The sequence below is a fragment of the Arachis stenosperma genome, chromosome 7 (assembly GCF_014773155.1).
Source record: "Arachis stenosperma cultivar V10309 chromosome 7, arast.V10309.gnm1.PFL2, whole genome shotgun sequence".
NCBI lineage: Eukaryota > Viridiplantae > Streptophyta > Magnoliopsida > Fabales > Fabaceae > Arachis > Arachis stenosperma.
In genome coordinates, this window is record NC_080383.1 from 9891700 (window position 1) to 9912359 (window position 20660).

The 20660-nt window shown below is 41.8% G+C and overlaps 1 protein-coding gene and 1 long non-coding RNA gene across 4 annotated transcripts; one reads left to right on the plus strand and one right to left on the minus strand.

Moving 5' to 3' along the window:
* Window positions 1–508: 508 nt before the first annotated feature.
* LOC130941590 (uncharacterized) lies at window positions 509–3978 on the plus strand. Of its 2 annotated transcripts, none has more exons than XR_009070654.1 (6): window positions 509–743; window positions 859–1185; window positions 1953–2410; window positions 2533–2592; window positions 3345–3507; window positions 3642–3978. It is a non-coding gene; the product is annotated as an uncharacterized LOC130941590 (long non-coding RNA). The 2 variants fall into 2 exon arrangements; XR_009070655.1 differs by having other exon boundaries at window positions 1953–2392.
* A 10702-nt stretch (window positions 3979–14680) lies between these two features.
* On the minus strand, window positions 14681–15903 carry LOC130942170 (MLP-like protein 34). 2 transcript variants are annotated; one of them, XM_057870866.1, is made up of 2 exons: window positions 15709–15903; window positions 14681–15226 (listed from the first exon to the last, which is right to left on the minus strand). In XM_057870866.1, the coding sequence occupies exons 1-2, from the start codon at window positions 15854–15856 to the stop codon at window positions 14955–14957; spliced, it is 420 nt and encodes a 139-aa protein (XP_057726849.1). In that variant the 5' UTR covers window positions 15857–15903; the 3' UTR covers window positions 14681–14954. The 2 variants fall into 2 exon arrangements, with proteins under 2 accessions (XP_057726849.1, XP_057726850.1); XM_057870867.1 differs by having other exon boundaries at window positions 15668–15903.
* Window positions 15904–20660: the final 4757 nt, after the last annotated feature.

The window sequence follows — 20660 nt, forward strand, 5'->3', positions numbered from 1 at the left end:
TCCTTAAATAAAAAATGTTTGATTTATGTAGTAGAATAAAACGGAGTTTTATAATAAACATTATAGGCTACTTCCTATCACTACAACAAAAAAGGCATATGGCTACGTTTTTTTTTGCTACGCTTTAAAAGCATAGCCAAAAGTGGTCTATGGCCACGCTTTTATGAGGGTGGCGATAAAATAAAGATTTGGCCACATTTTTTTTGCTACGCTTCAAAAGCATGGCAAAAGGTGTCAATAGCCACGCTTTTATGAGAATGGCAATTGATGCGAGATTTGGCCACGCTTTTATTGCCATGCTTAAAAAGCGTAGCCGTAGAGAGAAACCGGCACGCTTTTAAAGCGTAGCAACAGAGTTTTGTTATTGCTACGTTCGAAAAGCGTAGCCATTTCCTAGAAGCCTTTTGGCACGCTTTAAAAGAGTGGCCAAAAGGTTCCCTCGGAAAAAAAAAAAAAGGTAGGGATAAATTAAAAAACCCGTTCTTCATTAAAGACTCAGTTCACTTAGAGAAAAAGGTTAATTGTGCTTTGCCCTAACCCCTTCTTGTTCGTGCTCTGCCCCAACTCCTCCGTCAAAAGCCCCAACGCGAGGAGACACTCACTGCCCTAACTCTTCCTCCTTCATTGTGCTTCGCCCTCACTCGCTGTGGATGCTCCCCTTTGCCGCTACTCCCTTACGTCGCTGCAAAACCCTAACCCCCTAACCCCTTCCGCGCCGCTCCCTTCCTGCTTCTTGCTTCTTTGTAAGTCCTCTTCTTTTATTTTTTCTTTTCCTATTTCACCTTACCCCCTCTCACTCCCTCCCCCCTTTCTGCTCATTTATTTTTTACTTTTAATTACCTGATTCGTTGAAATCAGGATGTATTGAAGGCAATCTCGTTGAAGCAGAAGTGGGATTTGAACGATTTGTGGGTTCTCAATTTAGAATCTGTTGGGAACAGGTTCAGGTTCGGAACGTTTCAGAACTTCGAGTTCAGAATTGGGTTTGGGAAAAAGAGCAATTTTTCTGTGAAATTCCCTTAGCCACAGGCGCTGCAGAAGTAGAACGCGGTCACCGCCGAGGCGCCGCACAAGGCACAGAAGCAGAAGCACTTCATCGCCCTCTCCTCCTCCTCCTAAATCGCGCAGTCCCAGTGTTGTTGCGAACCATCATAAGCTCAAAAAAGACGAAGAAGAAAAGAGAAGGTAACTGATTTTTGTTATTTATTCCTTCATTTATTTATCTATTTTGTAGTTTGTGTTCGTGATTTTTTTCCTGAATTGGTTGATAATTTAGTGTGTAATATTGGTGAGAAAATGTGAAACGAAGAGAATTCTATTGGTTGAGACTAGCAATTTCTGATTCGTGCTTGCTAGTTTTAACTTTAATTTATGAAGAAATGCACCGCACTGGAAATTGGGTATGTTGAAAATGCGTGATAATTTTAGCAGTTATTTGATGTATTTTAGTAGTTATTCGATGCTTGCTAGGTTTTTGGGGACCCCAAATATAATTTCGAGAGGGTGAGCCTTTGTATTTCTACAGTTAACATGAATATGAAGATATAAATTTGATAGCAGTTGGGAGATTATGTATGTGTGCGGATTAGGATAAGCTTATTTTTGTCTGACAAATCGATTATCATCAAAAGCTTATTGACTGTGAGAGATTTTTATAAAATGGTTTTAGAAAGTTAAATGTAGCATGCTTGCAATCTAGGTAGATCTTTTGGAATGAATTTCCTTCTTCTATGAGGGTAAGTGATGCCAATTTGAAAATGCAACAGGTTAATTTCCTTTCAGAATTCTGATTTTGCTGTACTTTATGTGCAATTTGGTCTTCAATTTATGAGTAGAGGAAATTGGTTATGTAGCTATGAAAGTTAAATATATATCTCACATTAATTAATGTTTACAAGGTTAGTAGCTATAGGTTCTAATGATTTCACTGTCACTTTCTTTGCTTCACACAGTTGGATTAGATCACATGACATGACATGTTGGTAAATGGTAATTTTGGTGCTTATGTCAGTCTTCACAATTTAGGTTCTGAATATTCCAACCAAGATCAACAAGGGTATTGTTGAAATTATCACCCCTGGAACTTATTAAGAAGGGTGACAAGGTCGGTTCTTCTGAAGCTGCACTGCTTTCCAAGCTTGGCATCAGGCCCTTCTCATATGGTCTTATTGTCCTGTCTATGACAATGGTTCAGTATTTAGCCCTGAGGTTCTTGATCTCACTGACGACGACCTTGTTGAGGAGTTCGCCGTTGGAGTCTCAATGGTGACCGCACTCTCATTGGCCATTTCATACCCGACCCTTGTAGCTGCCCCACATGTTCATCAACGCCTACAAGAATGTTTTATCTGTTGCCATTGAGACAGATTACTCTTTACCAGACGCTGACAAGGTAAAGGATTATTTGAAGGTATTGTCTCTTAAATTTAGATTATGTACACTAAAATACTACTGGGATTTTCTTCTGTTTTTATTATGATTCGTGTGGTTGTGGTTGTCATGTTCGTGTTGTTCCTTACCTTTTATTCGCAGTTAGATAACAAGAAGCTTGAAGCTTTGAAAAAGAGCAAGGATCGTAGCATTGTAACGCAGGTTAGTAGCGTTTATATAGGAAACCACAATCATCAAAGCCTTTAATCATCATTTGTTCTATTATGATTGTATATTTGTATTTACTCTGTGGATTGTGTTTGGGATTCTGTACAAAAGCACATTTGATTATAAATCCTTACCAGCATTTGTAAGTATTGAAGCTATTAGAATGTATGTATCTTTTGTAGTCCCCTTCATTCAGCACTTTGGGATAAATGCTCTACTTTGATTACTTTGTTTTCTTCATCTTTTTTTTGGGACCTTTTTCTGCTGCATTAAGCTCTAAATTTAGACAATAACTTAGAGGGATATTGGGGCCAGCATCTTTGTGTTGCAATTTGTAATATTTTGGAACTAAGATCTGATGCAGGATTATAAATTACGCCTCTGAATATCAAAGCATCATTCTCTCGGTCTCGGTTTCCAGAAAATAGAGATCCTTGTTTGATTGCCAACATTTTGCAGCATATTGATATGTCTAGTTTGATGAATAGGAGAATGAAATTGTTCTGTCATGCAATTTGTTTTGGTTTGTTATGTAGGCACAGACTTAATGCGTTATAAGGTTTCAAACAACATTTGTATGGATAAAATAGATCACATGCTATTTATCTCTGGATGCATCTAAAAGGCATATTCGTTTGTTATTTCTTTTAGTAAATTATAAAAAGGAAATCATTATATGGTCTCGGTGTTTATACTCTTATCTTGTTGGTTACATTAACCAAGATTACCTTTTTCTTATGATTTAGCTTTATGTTAGGGATGCATCTAAGAACTGGAAGTTGGTTCAGTCGGAAGGGAATAATCGATTCTCTCTGAGAGCCATCAGAAAATCTAATCTTGCTGGACTATTTCAACCGAGAGACAGAAGGGTATTGTAGATTTCGATGATCATCTTGATGATATAAGCAAGTAAGTGCTTTTGCCATGCAGCACTTTATATTCTGGTATTATAATTGATTACACACAATCTATAATGATGGGGCAGAATGCAATTAAACTAAAATTATTTATCAGCATTCAAATTGGTTTCTTTTCTTCTGCAGGAAAGACTGGGCCAGCTGTAGCAGCATGATGACAAAGTAGAACTAAAGAAGCATGATTTCTTGCACTATTCTTATATGTAAATGTTCTTCATTATTGATTACTAATGAGCTTGTGCTGATGTTTGTGCCTCGGCCATTGAAATTTTATGTTAATATGTACTTTATAAACGTGCTTTTAATTTCTTAGTCAATGCCCCAATGGTCCTTATGTTGATTTCTGGCACAATCATGGTGCTGTTGTACTTCCATTGTATAGTTGCATTATTAGTTCTTGATATCATTGCCTTAATGTGTACAGTTATTTCCTTTTCCTTTTTCTAAATTATATTCAAGTTTAAAGGGCTAATTTTATTGGGAAAATTTGTTAGTTACATTGATCATTGTTAATTGAGCTCCAAGTTTTCTATGCTAATCTTTGTTAGAAACAGGATTTTTTTTTCAAATTTGACAAGGCTATCGCCACGCTGTAAAAGTGTGGCCGTATCTCTCTATGTCATACGGCCACGCTTTAAAAGTGTGAAAACGTGGCCATATGTCTCTATTGGCACGCTTTTAAAGCGTAGTCATATGTCTCTCCTTTGGCACGTTTTAAAAGCGTAGCCATATTTGGCACATATGGCTACGCTTTTAAAGCGTGGCGATCTTTAAAAGCGTGGCAAAAAAAGCGTGGTGATAGGTCGTCGAAAGCGTAGCGATAGAACAACCGGTGACCCTTTCAAAAGCGTGCCGGTAGCTCAAAAAGCGTGGCGAAAAGCTATCGCTACGCTTTTTCAACTTTTCGCCACGCTTTAAAAGCGTAGCAAAAAACTTGTTTTCTTGTATATGCTGTTTAACCTAAAAAAATTCAGAACGTAATTGATGAATATTTTAAAAAATATATATATCTAACCTATATAAAGTTTTCGTGGACATATTTGAAATATATTCGCTAATCAATGTATGAGTTGGTTCGAGATGGTAGTTAATAATTGTAAATATATATTTATAAAAGCATTCTTCAAGGCTCGGGATACTACAAGGAGCATATGATTTATCAACAATTTTTAGGGATTTGCGACAGTTTAAAACTGTTGTGTTCGGTGTCGGGTTCCGAACAGGTCGGGTGGACAGATGTAGGGGTGAGGGCGCCTTAACTTGGATCGCACTGCTTGCGGGTTGTCGAGTAGCCGAGCACTGGTCGCGGAGAGATGATGAGGGGGGGTGCCACCTGCAAAGACACTCCGACGCCCAAGTCAGCTAGTGTGCAGGTGGGAAAAGTTATGTGGGAAAATGTGACGTACCTTGGGAGAAGAGCCAGCTTTCCCCTTATATACGTGTCAGATCTGGGCCCCTCATGAGGTCAGGCCCATTTCGTCAAAGACGCTGTCCCATGGTCACGTGTGAGCCGTACGGGACGCGTGTCCGGGTCAGTGGGAGGTGGCATGACCGGGTCGGATGGAGATCGGGTCGGGTCGACCCGGGGAGCCATTGGGCCAGGCCGTAACAGTGCCCCCAAGCGCCAATGGTAGCTGTGGAAGCTATCAATGGCGTGTTGTCTTGTTTCTTGCTCGGGGTCGTCTGGTCGGCCGTTCGTGATGAGGACGCGTCTTCTGCGCGCGTGTCCTTTGGTTGCGCCAGCAACCGTTTCGTCGCTTCGTTCCACGTGCCGAGCATTAAATGCTCATAATGGGGTGAAAAACCCTCGCTGAAAGGACCATTTTGCCCTTAGCCGTTTCGCGCTTCCTGGGGTGGTTTTTAAACAGGGCAGTTTGAGCACTTTTCTCTTTTTTGTGCCTTCCTCTTCTCTGCCCTCTTCTTGCTCCCAAAACACAACACTCCTTTGCAGTGCTACTGTGCGCCTTTCTCTTCGCATCTTCCTTCAACAACCACTCCATTAATTCAGGTATTTTTCGAATCCCACTCTCTTTTGTGCATTATTTTTGTATGTTCGCTGTATGGCCCTGTCTCTGTTGTGTGGCCTTTCATGGCGGTTATGCGTGTTAGAGGGGGGGGGGGAGCCATTCCAGGGTAGGCTTTTCCCTGTCCACCTCTAGTGTTTTGTCCTTAGTTGGGGAGTAGTGGTGTGGTTGAACTGAGCAACCGATCTACCGATCTCTTAGACTAACTGGATGATCCCCCCGTGTAGGTATGGCTCGAACGGTCTCCCGGGCTTCCGTTAACCCCGCGGCGTATGATCCGTATGCCTGGGTTGTTTCCGACGTGAGCGAATCACCCAACCAAATGGGCGAGGAGGAGCTCACCGAGTTCCGACAAGCCGGGTACTTGTGTGGCGGGACTGACGAGGAGGCCAATTACGACGTTTTCGTCCCGGCTCCTCACGAGCGGTTGTACGAAATCAACTTCCATCCCCGCCAGGTCGCCGACTGGATTTGGTTCTACAAAGCCATGTTCACTCAAGTCGGAGTTCGTATTCCGTTTTCAGCCTTTCAAATGGCGCTTTTGAATCGGATTTCCGTGTCACCGTCGCAGTTGCATCCGAACAGTTGGGCCTCGATCCGCTGTTTCGAGATGGTCTGTGAATATCTCGAACTGCCGGTGTCCGTGGATGTCTTCCTCTTCTTTTTTACCCTCACAAACCCTTCCAAGGAGGGGAAACATAAAAAAGGATTCATGTCCTTCCGAGCTGCCCAGGGTCGGAAGATTTTCGGTTTGTTCGAAGATTCCTACCACGGGTTTAAGGACAAATATTTTAAGGTCCGCCCTGTCAAAGGTCGTCACCCCTTTTGGTTGTCTTTGGAGGGGGTACGGCTCATCCCGACTTATTGGAGTTTCGGGGCAGGGTCCAATTCTTTTATTAAGGTGGCTTATAGGAGTATGTCGAAGGTGGATAAGCAGATTGCCGAGGTGTTGATGGCGGTTTTTGGGAAGAACCCAGTAAATCCCCATCTCCTCATGGGTGACCGGGAGTCCGGTCGTAATTATATTTGTGAGAAACTTTTTACTTTGCCCTTTGTCTTTTTCCCTTTATTGATATTATGTGGCGACTAACCGACCTTCTTTGTTTTCCTGCAGTGGATATGTCTGCGTCGGTGACGGGCCTTGCCGACTTGTTTCAAACCTTTCTTGCCGGCGGTGACGACGAGGAGGGTGACGAGCAGCCTGCCCCCGAGGGGCCCGATGCTCCTCCGGAGGGCCAGGATGTTCCCGAGCAGAAGGCCGCAACCGTCGAGATCGGGACCTCGGCTCAGGGTGCCACGGTTGAAGGTGGCAAGGCGGTCCATGTTTCCCCTATCCGTGAGGTGACCGGGATTGGGGGTTCGGTGCCCAATCCGGATGATGAGGAGGAGGTGGTAGAGGTCTCCAGCCTGAAGAGAAAGAGGAAGAAGGCATCCACGGTGTCGTCTAGTCCTGAAGGCGTCCTTACCGTTATGGAAAGGAATTTCGATGCCGGAAATTTCATAGACACCCAGCTGATCCCCGGTACCGAGGAGTATTTCCATGAGTCATCCCTTGCCGGGCAGGCGAGGTGGATGTACCGTACTCTTCTGCGCGGTGCGGTCATAGCTCGGAAGGCCGAGTTCAAACTGTCCGGGATGGAGTCTCTCCGCCGGAGGTTGGATTCTGCCGGGAAGGCCAATAATGAGCTAAAAAGTGAAGTTGAGACCCTTCGGGAGCAGCTGACTCAATCTTCAGAAAAATTGGACGCCGCCGAGAAGAAAGCCACCGCTGCCGAGCAGAAAGCCGCTGCCGCCGAACAGAAGGCCACAACTGCTGAGGCAAAACAAAAGGAATCGGACGCGACGGTTGAACGGTTGGTCGAGCGTGAGATGGCTTTGGAGAAACAGGTAGGCGCGGCGCAGAAGCGTGCGGCCGAAGTCGAGAAAGAGAAGCAGGCCGTGGAGGCCGAACTGGCAACATGGAAGGCCAAGTACAAAGACGTCGTTAAACAGGGCAAAGGCGCGATTTTGGGCACCGAGGAAGCCCTGAAAGCTCAAATTAAAATCGTTGCCCCTGAGTTCGATACATCGGCGATCGGTGTCTTTAAGATTATTAAGGATGGCCAAGTTGTCGATGTCCCTAAGAAATGAACTCTTTGTCTCATCGTTTTTTGTTTAGCCGTTTTATTCTGGCTTGTAAACAGTCTTGATTTTGGCCGTTTTGGCTTATGAACAATTTAATCTTAGCCGTTTTTTATTTTGGCTCGTGAACAATGACTTTTTGATCGCTTGCTCGTGTTGTCGCGATAAAGTCTTTCTTACTCGTCTGATTGCGTTATCGTTTCTATTAACCGTTTTTGGTTTATAGCCGTTTACTCTGGCGGCCCGTGGCCTCTCGTGTAGTTATTCGTTAGAACGGTAGTTGATGATCTCCCGGGGTGATCAGTCCCGGGTCAGGTGTCGTCGTTAGTCATGACGAGATGGTTTATCTGAAAAACGGAGATAAAATAGGGTGGAGAATTTGTACAAGTATATCTTATTCGGTAATCACATAAAAGACTTGAAAGCTACTATGAAGTTCAAATGACAAATTAACCACTTAGCTAGATTAGCCGGCATGTCGTTCCGTCCTTTAGGGATAGAACCTCCTAAGGTTGTCCGCGTTCCATGTCCTCGGGACTTCCTTGCCATCAAGTCTTTCTAATTTAAAGGCTCCTTTTCCCATCACTTTTTTGACTCTGTAAGGGCCTTCCCAGTTTGCCGCTAACTTGCCCTCTCCGGGAGTTGGCAGGCCGACATCGTTTCTTCTTAGGACGAGGTCGTTGGGCTCGAATTCTCTCTTGAGCACTTTGGTGTTGTAGCGCAGAGCCATTCTTTGTTTTAGTGCTGTTTCTGTCAAGTGGGCCATTTCTCGGGCTTCATCTACCAGGTCTTTTTCTACGGTTTCTTCCACCCCTTTTAAAAGTAACCGAGGGCTTGGTTCTCCGATCTCTACGGGTATCACCGCATCCACCCCGTACGTTAGTCGGAAAGGGGTTTCCCTGGTGGAGGATTGCTCGGTTGTTCGGTAAGACCAGAGAACCGATGCTAGCTCGTCGGCCCAAGCACCCTTTTTGTTGTCCAATCTCTTTTTTAGCCCTAAAAGGATAACCTTGTTGGCAGACTCCACTTGCCCGTTCGTCTGAGGGTGTTCAACCGAAGAGAACCTTTGCTTTATGCCTAGGCCGTTAAGGAATTCCATGAACTTCTTGTCAGTAAATTGCGTGCCGTTGTCGGAGATGACGACCTCCGGTATCCCGAATCGCGTTATCACCTGCCTCCACATGAATTTCCTGCAATTGGCCGAGGATATGCTAGCCAGCGGCTCGGCTTCTATCCATTTGGTGTAGTAATCAATTGCGACAATGAGGTATTTGACTTGCCCTGGGCCGACTGGGAGAGGTCCCAAGAGGTCGACGCCCCATTAAGAGAATGGTCGAGAAGTCGTCAGCAAGCTTAACTCGGAGGCCGGTGCCCTGGCAAAGTTGGCGTTTTGTTGGCACTTTACGCATTTTTTGACGAATTCCTTAGAATCTGTCATCATCGACGGCCAATAGTATCCGGCTCGGATTAGTTTCCTCGCTAGGGCCTTGCCCCCTATGTGGTGCCCGCAGCAGCCCTCGTGGACTTCCCTTAGGACGTAGTTCGTCTGGTCGGGATGTAAGCACTTCAACAGGGATTGGTTGAGCCCTTTCCTGAACAACTGCCCTTGGATGACGGCATATTTGGCCGCTTCCCTTCTCAACTTTGTCGCATCCTTTTCATCACTGGGGAGTTTGCCGTGTTCTAGGAAGTCGGTGATGGGGTCTAGCCATGAGGGACTTAGGCTTGTCACGTGCAGTGTGATTGCTGGTTCTCTCGTCATGCCTTGGATGAGAGATCGGTTCCCTTCTCCCGGCTTTGTGCTAGCTAACTTCGATAGGAGGTCTGCCCGTGTGTTCCTTTCTCTAGGGACGTGATGGACTGTGACCTCTTCGAACTTTTGGCTCAAGCTTCTAACCTTTTCCAAGTACTTTTGCAGCAAGGGGTCTTTGGCTTGGTAGCTGCCGTTTATTTGGGAGGTGACGACCTGGGAATCACTGCATATTTCTAGTCTTCTTGCCCCGACTTCTGCTGCTAGAGTTAAGCCTCCTATAAGGGCTTCATATTCTGCCTGATTGTTTGAGATGGGAAACTCGAATCTGACCGACTGTTCGTATACAACCCCCACCGGGCTCTCCAAGATGATCCCGGCACCTCCGAAGGTCTGGTTGGAGGCTCCGTCCACATGGAGCTTCCACCGTGTATTCACCTCTTCGCTCGGATCTCCCGTTACTTCTACTAGAAAGTCCGCCATCGCCTGTGCCTTAATGGCTTGTCGGGGCTCGTACCGTATGTCATACTGGGAGAGCTCGATGGACCAAGTCATCATTCTTCCCGCCAGGTCGGGTTTTTGGAGTACTTGCCGGATTCCTTGGTCCGTTCTGACGACAACTTGGTGGCTTTGGAAGTATTGTTTCAACCTTCGTGAAGAAGTTAGAAGTGCTAAGGCTAGCTTTTCCAACTTGCTATACCTTAACTCTGCCCCTTGCAATGCCCTGCTTATGAAATAGACTGGTTGTTGAGCTTTCCCGTCCTCTCGTACTAGAACTGCGGCCAGGGCTTCACTTGTTATGGCGAGGTACAGGTATAGCGGTTCTCCGTCCTTTGGCTTCCCGAGAACGGGTGGTGCTGCCAGGATTTCCTTGAAGTGCCGAAAGGCTTCTTCACACGCGGGCGTCCATTCAAACGCCATCCCTTTCTTCATGAGGTTAAAGAATGGTAAGGCCTTCGTTGCCGAAGCCCCGAGAAACCGGGATAATGAGGTCAACCGTCCTGCCAACCTCTGGACGTCCTTGATGCAACCTGGGCTTTTCATCTGGAGTATTGCCTGGCACTTCTCAGGGTTGGCTTCTACCCCTCTCTGAGTAATCATAAATCCCAAGAACTTACCAGCTTCCATGGCGAAGGCGCATTTGAGGGGGTTTAGCCTCATGCCGTGTCGACGGAGGGATGCGAATACACTCGCCAGGTCGTCCAAGAGGTCGTCAGGTCGTGTTGTTTTTGCCAGGATGTCGTCCACGTAAACTTCAACCATTTTCCCTATGAGGTCGTGGAATATTCTGTTCATCAGCCTTTGATATGTTGCCCCCGCATTTTTCAAGCCGAACGGCATCACCTTATAGCAAAAAGTTCCTCCTGGCGTTATGAACGCCGTCTTGTCTTCGTCGGGACGGTGCATCGGTATCTGGTTGTAACCGGAGTAGGCGTCCATGAAACTCAGATACCGGTATCCCGCCGCGGCGTCGACGAGTGCATCTATGTTGGGGAGGGGAAAGCAATCTTTGGGGCATGCTTTGTTAAGGTCTGAGTAGTCCACGCACATTCTCCACCTGCCGTTGTGCTTTCTCACCAATACCACATTCGAGAGCCATGTCGAGTAGTCTACTTCACGTATGAAGCCTGCTTCTAGGAGGCCGGCCGTCTGCTTGGCTACCTCCTCTGCTCTTTCTGCCGACATCTTTCTTCTTCGTTGAGCCACTGGGCGCGCTTCTGCTTTAACGGCTAGGTGATGTGAGATGATTTTTGGATCTATGCCTGGCATGTCGGCTGGTGTCCAGGCGAACAAGTCCCTGTTGGCCCTTACCATTTCAATCAAAGGCTCCTTCAGCTCACGTGGGAGGTTCTTGTTAACGAATGTAAACTTTTCCTCTTCGTCACCGATTCTAAACTTCTCGAGGTCCCCTTCCGGTTCCGGCCTCGGCTTGTCCTCTACTCTGGCATCAAGGTCAGCTAAGAACACGCCGAATGCTTCCTTGGACTTCTTCCTGAGGGAAAGGCTGGCGTTGTCACAAGCGACCGCCGTCTCGAGGTCTCCTCTTATGGTCCCTATGGATCCATCATCAGTGACGAACTTCATAACCAGCAGCTTGGTGTTGATTATGGCTTCAAAATCATTGATTGTTTTTCTCCCCAAGATGATGTTATAGGCTGTGGAATCTCGGAGAATTACGAACTCGGCCATCGCCGACCTTCGACCTCGGATCTGCCCCACCGAGATTGGTAGGGAAATGACTCCGTCCGGTTTGATGAAGTGGTCGCCTAGCCCGATAACCCCGTGCTGGTGAGTCATCAGGTCGGCATCTTTTAGCCCTAGTGCGTCGAAAACGTTGCGGAACATGATATTTGAATCAGCTCCTGTATCGACAAGGATCCGTTTGACGAGGCCGGTTCCCACTCTGGCCGTTATGACCATGGGGGGGTTTTTCGGGGCGTCGCTGAACCATTGGTCTTCCGGGCCGAAAGAGATGGATGGAGGTTTTTTGGAGCTTTGCACTGGCGGGGATGAGATCGCCAGTACCTTGGCGTCTTTCTTATGTGCCGACTGGGATTTTGGCGCAGCGTTTTTTGCCGTTACCACGTTTATCACCGTGAGGCCATGGTCTCTGTCTTCGGGTTCCTGTCGTCGCTTGGCCGAACGTGTCTTGCCTTCCTCGTCTTGATCGCGATAACGCCTTCTCGGCTCCCTGATGAGATGGGAGAACGCCGCTAGCTTTCCTTCCCTTATCGCCTGTTCTAGTGCATCCTTCAGGTCGAAACAGTCTTGTGTTTGATGGCCGTATCCCTTATGGTACTCACAGTAAAGGTTCTTGTTTCCTCCCGTACGGTTCTTAAGTGGTCGGGGCTTCGGAAGAATTCCTTTCTCAGCTATTTGTTGATAAACTTCCACGATGGGGAGGGTGAGTGGAGTGTAGTTAGTAAATTTTCCGACCCGAGGGAACGACCTAGGTGCTTTGTTTGATGCCTCCTCCCTGCCCTTTTCTCTTGCTCTCTCACTGTCGCCCCCGGACTGCCGAGCCTGGCCGTAACTGGACTGCCGCTTATTGGCAGCCACGACTCGGCTGACTTCCTCGTCGTTTATGTACTCCTTGGCCACCGTTTGGATTTCGTGCATTGTCCAAACCGGCTTCGTGGTGAGGTGTTTCGGAAGTTCTCGTTGAGGAGGCCGTTTGTCAGGCAGAGACTGGCCACCGAGTCGGTTAAGCCGTCAATTTCCAAGCATTCATCGTTGAACCGATCTAGGTATCTCCTGGTCGGCTCTCCTTGTCTCTGGGTTACCCCTAGAAGGTTGATAGGATGCTTGGCCTTTGCTATTCGCGTTGTAAATTGGGCCAGGAATGCACGGCTGATGTCCGAGAAGTTGTAGATGGAACCTTGAGGGAGGCCGTTAAACCACCTGATCGCTGGTCCAGCTAGGGTTACCGGGAAGGCTCGGCACCTTACTTCGTCTCCCACTCCTTCCAGATTCATCCTGGCCTCGAAGGCCGTGAGGTGTTCTAGAGGGTCTTGAGTTCCGTCATACCTCATGTCTGTTGGCTTGTCGAAGTGTTTCGGCAGCCGGACCTCGAGGATGGATCGGTGGAACGGGGTGACGCCCATTATCACAGGTTGTCGTGTTCTTCCGTCTTCGCGACCTCTTGTCGCTCGATGGGTCGGTCTGCCGCGGGAGTAGATGATCGTGTCATTTCGTCTCCTCATTATGGGTGACTCCTCCCGCGAGCTCTCCGCTTCCGTCCGCAGGCGGCTTCGGTGGGAGTCTTCCTCCTCGTCCTCGGGAGACGGGGTATAGCTCGGATCGGTAGACCGTCCATCCCGTTCCCGGTCGGCAAGCTGCCGTTCTAGGTTCTGAACTCTGTGGCGTAGCTCTTGCATTATTATGGCGCTATCGCCGCCCGTTCCTCCGAATGGTCGTGTCCGCGTGCGCCGATGGGGGGACCTCCGCCGCCCCCCTTGCGAGGCAACGGAGGCTGCCCCTTCCGCTCCGGCTGCCCGAGCGTGGTCGCCGGGACCCAGTACGACTTCCATTTAGACGATCCCCACAGACGGCGCCAATGTTCGGTGTCGGGTTCCGAACAGGTCGGGTGGACAGATGTAGGGGTGAGGGCGCCTTAACTTGGATCGCACTGCTTGCGGGTTGTCGAGTAGCCGAGCACTGGTCGCGGAGAGATGATGAGGGGGGGTGCCACCTGCAAAGACACTCTGACGCCCAAGTCAGCTAGTGTGCAGGTGGGAAAAGTTATGTGGGAAAATGTGACGTACCTTGGGAGAAGAGCCAGCTTTCCCCTTATATACGTGTCAGATCTGGGCCCCTCATGAGGTCAGGCCCATTTCGTCAAAGACGCTGTCCCATGGTCACGTGTGAGCCGTACGGGATGCGTGTCCGGGTCAGTGGGAGGTGACATGACCGGGTCGGATGGAGATCGGGTCGGGTCGACCCGGGGAGCCATTGGGCCAGGCCGTAACATGTTGTAAAACAAATTATCAGCATTTAATAACCGTTATTTTTTAAGGTGTGAGAAAATAAATTCGTAACAATTTTCAGCAACTGCTAACATAATTGTCACTATATCAAAATATTGTGTTAATTTATTTTTTGCAAAATCTAAAATTTATTGTTATTTTTTACATATTTTTTAACTACTGCTATGCTATTTGGCATTATAAATTTTTCAAACTTTTATTTCGCAACCACTATGTGGAAACATAAAATTTCTAAAATTTTTGCGGCAGTTCTCCATTTAAATTGATGCAAAAATATTATATTTTGCAGCATAAGTCTTTAAATGTTACTTTTTTTTTTGTTAATTTTTTAACCTTTTTAGTATTTTTTAGGGTATATTTTTTAATTTTAAAAATTCTATATTTTTTTTTCTAGTAATATATAATTTAAGATTTTAAATTCAGAATTTGGGATTTAGTACTTAGAATTTAGGATTTAGGAGGATGGGTGGCAGTTGGCAGAGGGGGAAGGCGGGGTGGTCGACAACAACAAGGAGGCAATCGACGGTGATGGTGGGTGATGAAAGAAGTAAAAAGAAATTAGCTGGTTTTTGTTGGCTCCCTAACCAGCTTGTTATATACGTCAAAAGACCAACTTATAAGCAATCTTATGTTATTATTGTCACGAGATGTAAATACCAAATTTTATTTTGGAAAATTAAAACATATATGATCAAATGTACAGTTGAATGTTGAGACGATTTGGCAAAAATAAACAAAAATAAATAAATAAATAAAACACACGGATATGAAAAACATCCCACTTATTATATATTACACAAGTACACAACACACTCAAACGAGAAATCATTGGCACACATATACAAAGCAAGAAGGATGAAAAGCCGAAGCAAGCAGCAGCAACCATCCTTATTATATTGTTCGTGTCCAAGATTGATTATTGCAATTATTATATATATAAGAAAACCTCTTAATAATATTAACCACAAGCTATATATATATATATAGCCAAACACATTATTTTATATGTTGTTGAGATTCTTCTTCATAAATAGCTGTTGGATATGCAGCTATCTATCTATGCCTTGAGAAGATGAGAATCAATATCTTTAGCACTCTTCTCAAAGAACTCCAAGAATCCATATGGAGCTTCAACATTCTCATTGATTTTCTCGTATTCAATAGTGAATTTAATTGAGGCACCACCATCACTCTTTTCAAACACTTGAAGAAAGACCTTAAAGACTTTGTAGTTCTTACTTATGTCTCCATCGAAAAAGTTGTATGTAATTGACTTGTTCTCCTTGTCAATAGCTTCAATTTTTTCCTTCAACTTAAATGGCTTGCCATCTATGTTTTTATCACAATAATCAATTAAAATAAACAATTACTCAAAAAAAATGTATATATTAATTTATATAAAAAAATATTTATTTGGATGTCGATTAAATTAGGTTAAATTATTCTATTAGTCTTTATAATTTCATAAAATTTATAATTGACGCATACATTTAAAATTTTTTAATTGGATCCTTACGCCAGTTTTAAATTTCTAATTGCATCTTTGGCGTTCAAAAAATATTGAACGTCGGAATATGACAAAAACATATTTGCTAGTAATGTAAGATGGACGAAAATATTTTTATAATATTTACTCTAAAAAATGGAATTAATTATAAATTTAAAACCGATATAGAGATTTAATTAAAAACTTTTAAAATATAAAAATCTAATTATAAGTTTAAAAAATTTATAAGAACTTACGCACTAATTTAACCATTTAATTATTACCTACGAGAAGAGTCCAATTCTTAACCGAATGAGGGACATGCCAGTTATCACCTTCATGCATCTTGGCTTCAAGGATTCTTTCACAAATGTTTTGAAGCTTGTGTGGAATTGAGTTATAAAGATGTTGAAGTACTTTGCAGCTGGTGTTTGGAGCGTAACTTCAACACTAAGTTTACCACTTAGCGCCATGTCTACTCAAGAAAGAAGCCAAAAGTATTTGTGAAGGAAGAAAAATATGTAAATGAGAGATGGATAAACATATTCTGCCTTATAGACCCTTATATAGAAAGAATATAGCTTCCGATATAATCTAATTAAGCCAAGTCTCTGGTGGCTATGTCTATGGTAATTAGTGGTGGCTAGAGCTACACTTCTAAGTTAAAAGTGTAGCTCTTCACAAAGAAAAGCGTTACCTAATGGAAAAAAGTAAATTAGAAGATTTAAGAGAAGAAATAATTAAGTTATCAAAATTAATAGATAAAAAATTAATGATTTTAACTAATGTTAACTGTAATGACACCGAATTCTTAAAATCAATACAAAATGATTTTTCTCAAAATCTTTACTTTACTATAAGTTTTATTGAAAGACTTCAAAAACCTGAAAAAACTTATTTTTCACACGGAATTTCTAAAAAATGTTATCATGGAAATGATTCCCCACATCTATATCATACTTTTAACCCACAATTAAATTCTATAGTAGATATGCTTGAAGAAATATTAACATCCATAAAATTTCAAAAAGAAGAAGAATTAGTAAATTCTGAAAATATAGAAAATGAAGAACATATCTTAGATTATTCAAGTGACGAAGAACCAACAATTCTAATACAAGTTAAAAATGAAGCTGGAACATCTAAGGATAATCAATCTCAATTTAAATGGGAAACAGGTTTTGATAATTATGCTTTTAAAAAAGGGTTTATAAATAAAGATTCAAAATATACAAAAATACCATCAAAATACGTCCCTAAAATCCAGGAAATGGAAGGAGAAAGAATGCTTGACTTAGACTGTAAAAAGAATGAAAAAGAAATTTTCGAAAATTGGTTGAATTCCTTTTTATTAGAAGCTTTTACTAATAAAGCTTAGTGAATTGTCTGGAAGAGATATTTTAGAAAAGAAAATAACAATAAAAACAAAAGACAAAGAAATAACTATTGCCCGAATAAAAAAGAAAATTGTAAATGTTAGTATTGTCAAGAAGAAGGACACTACGCAAATGAATGCCCGAAAAAGAAGGATAAAAAGAATCTTACTAAACAAATAGAAATTGCTAAGTCTTGTTTCATGAAACCATTAGAAGAATCTGATGATAACTTAGACTATATTTTTGAATATGTCTCGGAAACAGACTCAGAGACTGAGTAATAATGCTACATTTATTACTATAAAAATAACAGAAAAGTTTATAAATGCTTTCATAGATTCTGGGGCAACACAATGCTTTGCTAGTTCAAATATAAAACTTGATTGGAAAAAATTAAAAAAACCATTAAGAGTTAGAATAGCTGACAAATCAATACATAAAATTGACCAAAAAGCAGAGATGGTTGAAATTTTTATTTAAAATTATAGGTTCATTGTTCCATCTATATATATGTTAGATTCTGGAATGGATTTTATCATAGGAAATAACTTTTTAAAGCTATATCATCCATTCATTCAAGAATTAACATATATAGTTTTAAAAGCTCCACATGATTCTTCAATAAATCAAAAATCAAAACGTATAAAAATACCAACTACTACTATAGATAAGATCTTAAAATTTAAAATATTTTCTATATTAAAAACATGTTATTTAAATCTATACTTTCAGATAAATATTCCAAAAAATAATCTTGAAATAAAGATAGAAGAACTCTTGAATGAAATTTGTGCTGAAAATCCTTTAGATATTAAAAATACAAATAACGAATTAGTAAGCATTAAATTAAAAGATCCCACAAAAGAAATAAATGTTCCAAATAAAATTCCTTATTCCGCAAGAGATAGAGAAGAGTTCTCATTAGAATGTAAAGAGCTTTTGGAAAAAGGAATTATAAGAATAAGTAAAAGTCCTCATGCGGCCCCAGCTTTTTACGTTGAAAACAATAATGAAATTAAAAGGGGAAAACGAAGAATGGTAATAAACTATAAGAAAATGAATGAAGCAACTATTGGTGATGCTCATAAACTTCCAAGAAAAGATTCTATTTTAGAAAAAATCAAGGGAGCAACTTGGTTTTCATCTCTTGATGCAAAATCAGGATATTGGCAACTTCGTTTAGACGAAGAAACAAAGAAATTAACTACTTTTACTTGCCCAACAAAAGAATCAACAGTGTGTTGCTTTATGAGAATGTATTACCATTCGGATTAAAGCAAGCCCCAGGTATTTATCAAAGATTTATGGAAGAAAATCTAAAAGAATTAAATGAATTTGTTTTAGTATACATTGATGATATACTAATTTTTACAAAACAGGATAAAGATCATCTTCAAAAATTAATAGTTTTAGAAAGATGTAAACAGAAAGGATTAGTTCTTAGCAAAAAGAAAGCAAGAATAGCAAAACAAGAAATAGAGTTTCTTGGATTAATTCTATCCACTCAAGGAAAGCTAAAACTTCAACCAAATGTTCTAGAAAAGGTAAATTTATTCCCTAACAGAATAGAAGATAGAAAATAATTACAAAGATTTTTAGGGTGTATAAATTATATTTCGGATCAAGGATTTTTAAAGAATATAACAGAATACACTAAAAGCTTATTTCCAAAAATAAGTACTAAAAAAGAATGGAAATGGGATGAAAAAGACAGTATACAAATTCAAAGAATTAAAGAATTATGTGAAAAACTTCCAAAACTTTATATTCCAGAAGAAAATGACTACTTAATAGTAAAAACAGATGCTTCAGACATAACCTGGTCAGGATGTCTAAAAGCTAAGAAAGCTATAAAAAGTTTGGAACAAGAAAAAGAATCACTAGATTCTAAATATCCCCCAAAGGAATTACTTTGCAGGTATATTTCAGGGACTTTTACTCCAACAGAACAGAGATATACCACTCATGAAAAGGAAACTCTAGCAGCAATTAAATCTCTTAAGAAATGGAAAATTGATTTACTACCCAGAGAATTTACATTAAGGACAGATTCAAGTTACCTAACAGGTTTCATACGATATAATTTAAAAGTTGATTATAATCATGGACGATTGATAAGATGGCAATTATTTTTGTTACAATATCTAATAAAAATTGAATATATTAAGGGTGACAAAAATGTTATTGCAGATACATTAACAAGAGAATGGAGTTCGTCTACAACGCATTAGATCAAGAAATCCGGAAATACGAACAAGAACTCGAAAAATGCAATCACTGTCAGCAAATAAGGACACAGATCCAATCCCTCAAGAAGGCCATCGAAGCAATGAAATCAACACAACAACCAAAACCATCAGAGTTCAGCCAGCTAAGCGTGGTGGACAAATCAGGTGAAGAAAAAATTCCAGAAAATAAAACAATTGCTGAAATTATCAAAAAATCCACCCAAGATAAAAAATATTATGTAATTTATAATGGTCCCATGAAAGGAGTATATGATGCCTGGGAAAAAGCAGCACCATTTACACATCAGTCAAGGATAATTCATAAAGGAGGGTTTTTAACACTGGAAGAAGCAAAGGAATCTTTCAGGGAATATGAAGCTCTTCATCCAGAGCAAACCCTAAAAAGAGTAGATAAAGCTCCAATTCAAACCCAGAGAACAGGAATAAGAAACATTCCTACAAGGGCTGAAATCAAGGAAAAGAAAAGGGTCTGTAGATCAAATCTCAGAGAAACCCTTAACATAGTCCTGAATTGGACTGAAGAAAAAAGAGCAATCTTGGGATATTATCCTGTTGCCAAAGAACAGCTAACAAAGCTGGTTATATTTCCAGATGCTTCCCCATCTGACACCTATCAGTTTTTCCAGTATGGATTAATTGATACAATTTTAATTTTTAATGATTTGAAAATTATTAGTGAGTTTCCTGCAGGATTTATTGATGCAGTAAAGAGATTTAAAAATATGATTGACAACGTATATCCAAGGGATATATCCCTAAAATTTACGAACAGTCAACCTATTTTTAATGAAGAAGAAGAATGCTTGGTTCCAGCACATCAAGTAATCTTCATGTCCGTCTTCCCAGAAAATTTTCAACCAATTGATCAAGTTCAAGATTTAACAATTTACAGTCATGAAGGAAGACTAGCCAGCACACTAGCAAGGGTCTTCGAAAGAACTCAAAAGATAACAAGGGAATCTCACACAATAATCAATTATAAAAGCAGAAATACTTTGCTTGTGTCCAGTAAAAGGAATGAAATTGAAGAAGAGATGAGACTCTTAGTGGAATTTGAATCAGCATTCTACAACTTATCTGGGCTCTTAGGAAAGCTCCCGAAGGGATAAAGAGGAATCTCTGCTATTTGATAAAAGACAGAGAAGACCACAAGTGCCAGCTATGTCTCAGAGTTATCTGAAGAAAGCAATAATGAACGGAATCAACCCACATGATAAAGGAAGAAGACACACATCTGAAGGTCACATAATGAAAGAGGAGGACAGCACATCTGAAGCATCTCTCAACATTATTGCATAGTGACGTAAGCGCTTAGGTCATAGAGCACCAATAATGTAGCTGGTGCAAGATAATAAACAATGACGTAAGCAATGACGTCATAAGAAGGGTAAGGATGGGAATTGTCCATCAGACCCAACCATTATAAATAGGTTGCTTAGGCAATTGTAGAAGGCATCAAACCATAGAAAGCAGGAGGCTACGAGTACTCATATGCTAGGAAAGCAAGGAGGAAGCTGCCGAGGCGATTCTATAGTTTGAAGAAGAATTCCTTTAGGAAAAACCAATTCTAAACTCCCCTCTGGAGTTAGTATCTACAATCTCCCCTCTGGAGATAAAAACATCTTATGTAAAATATACTAAATAAAAGAAGT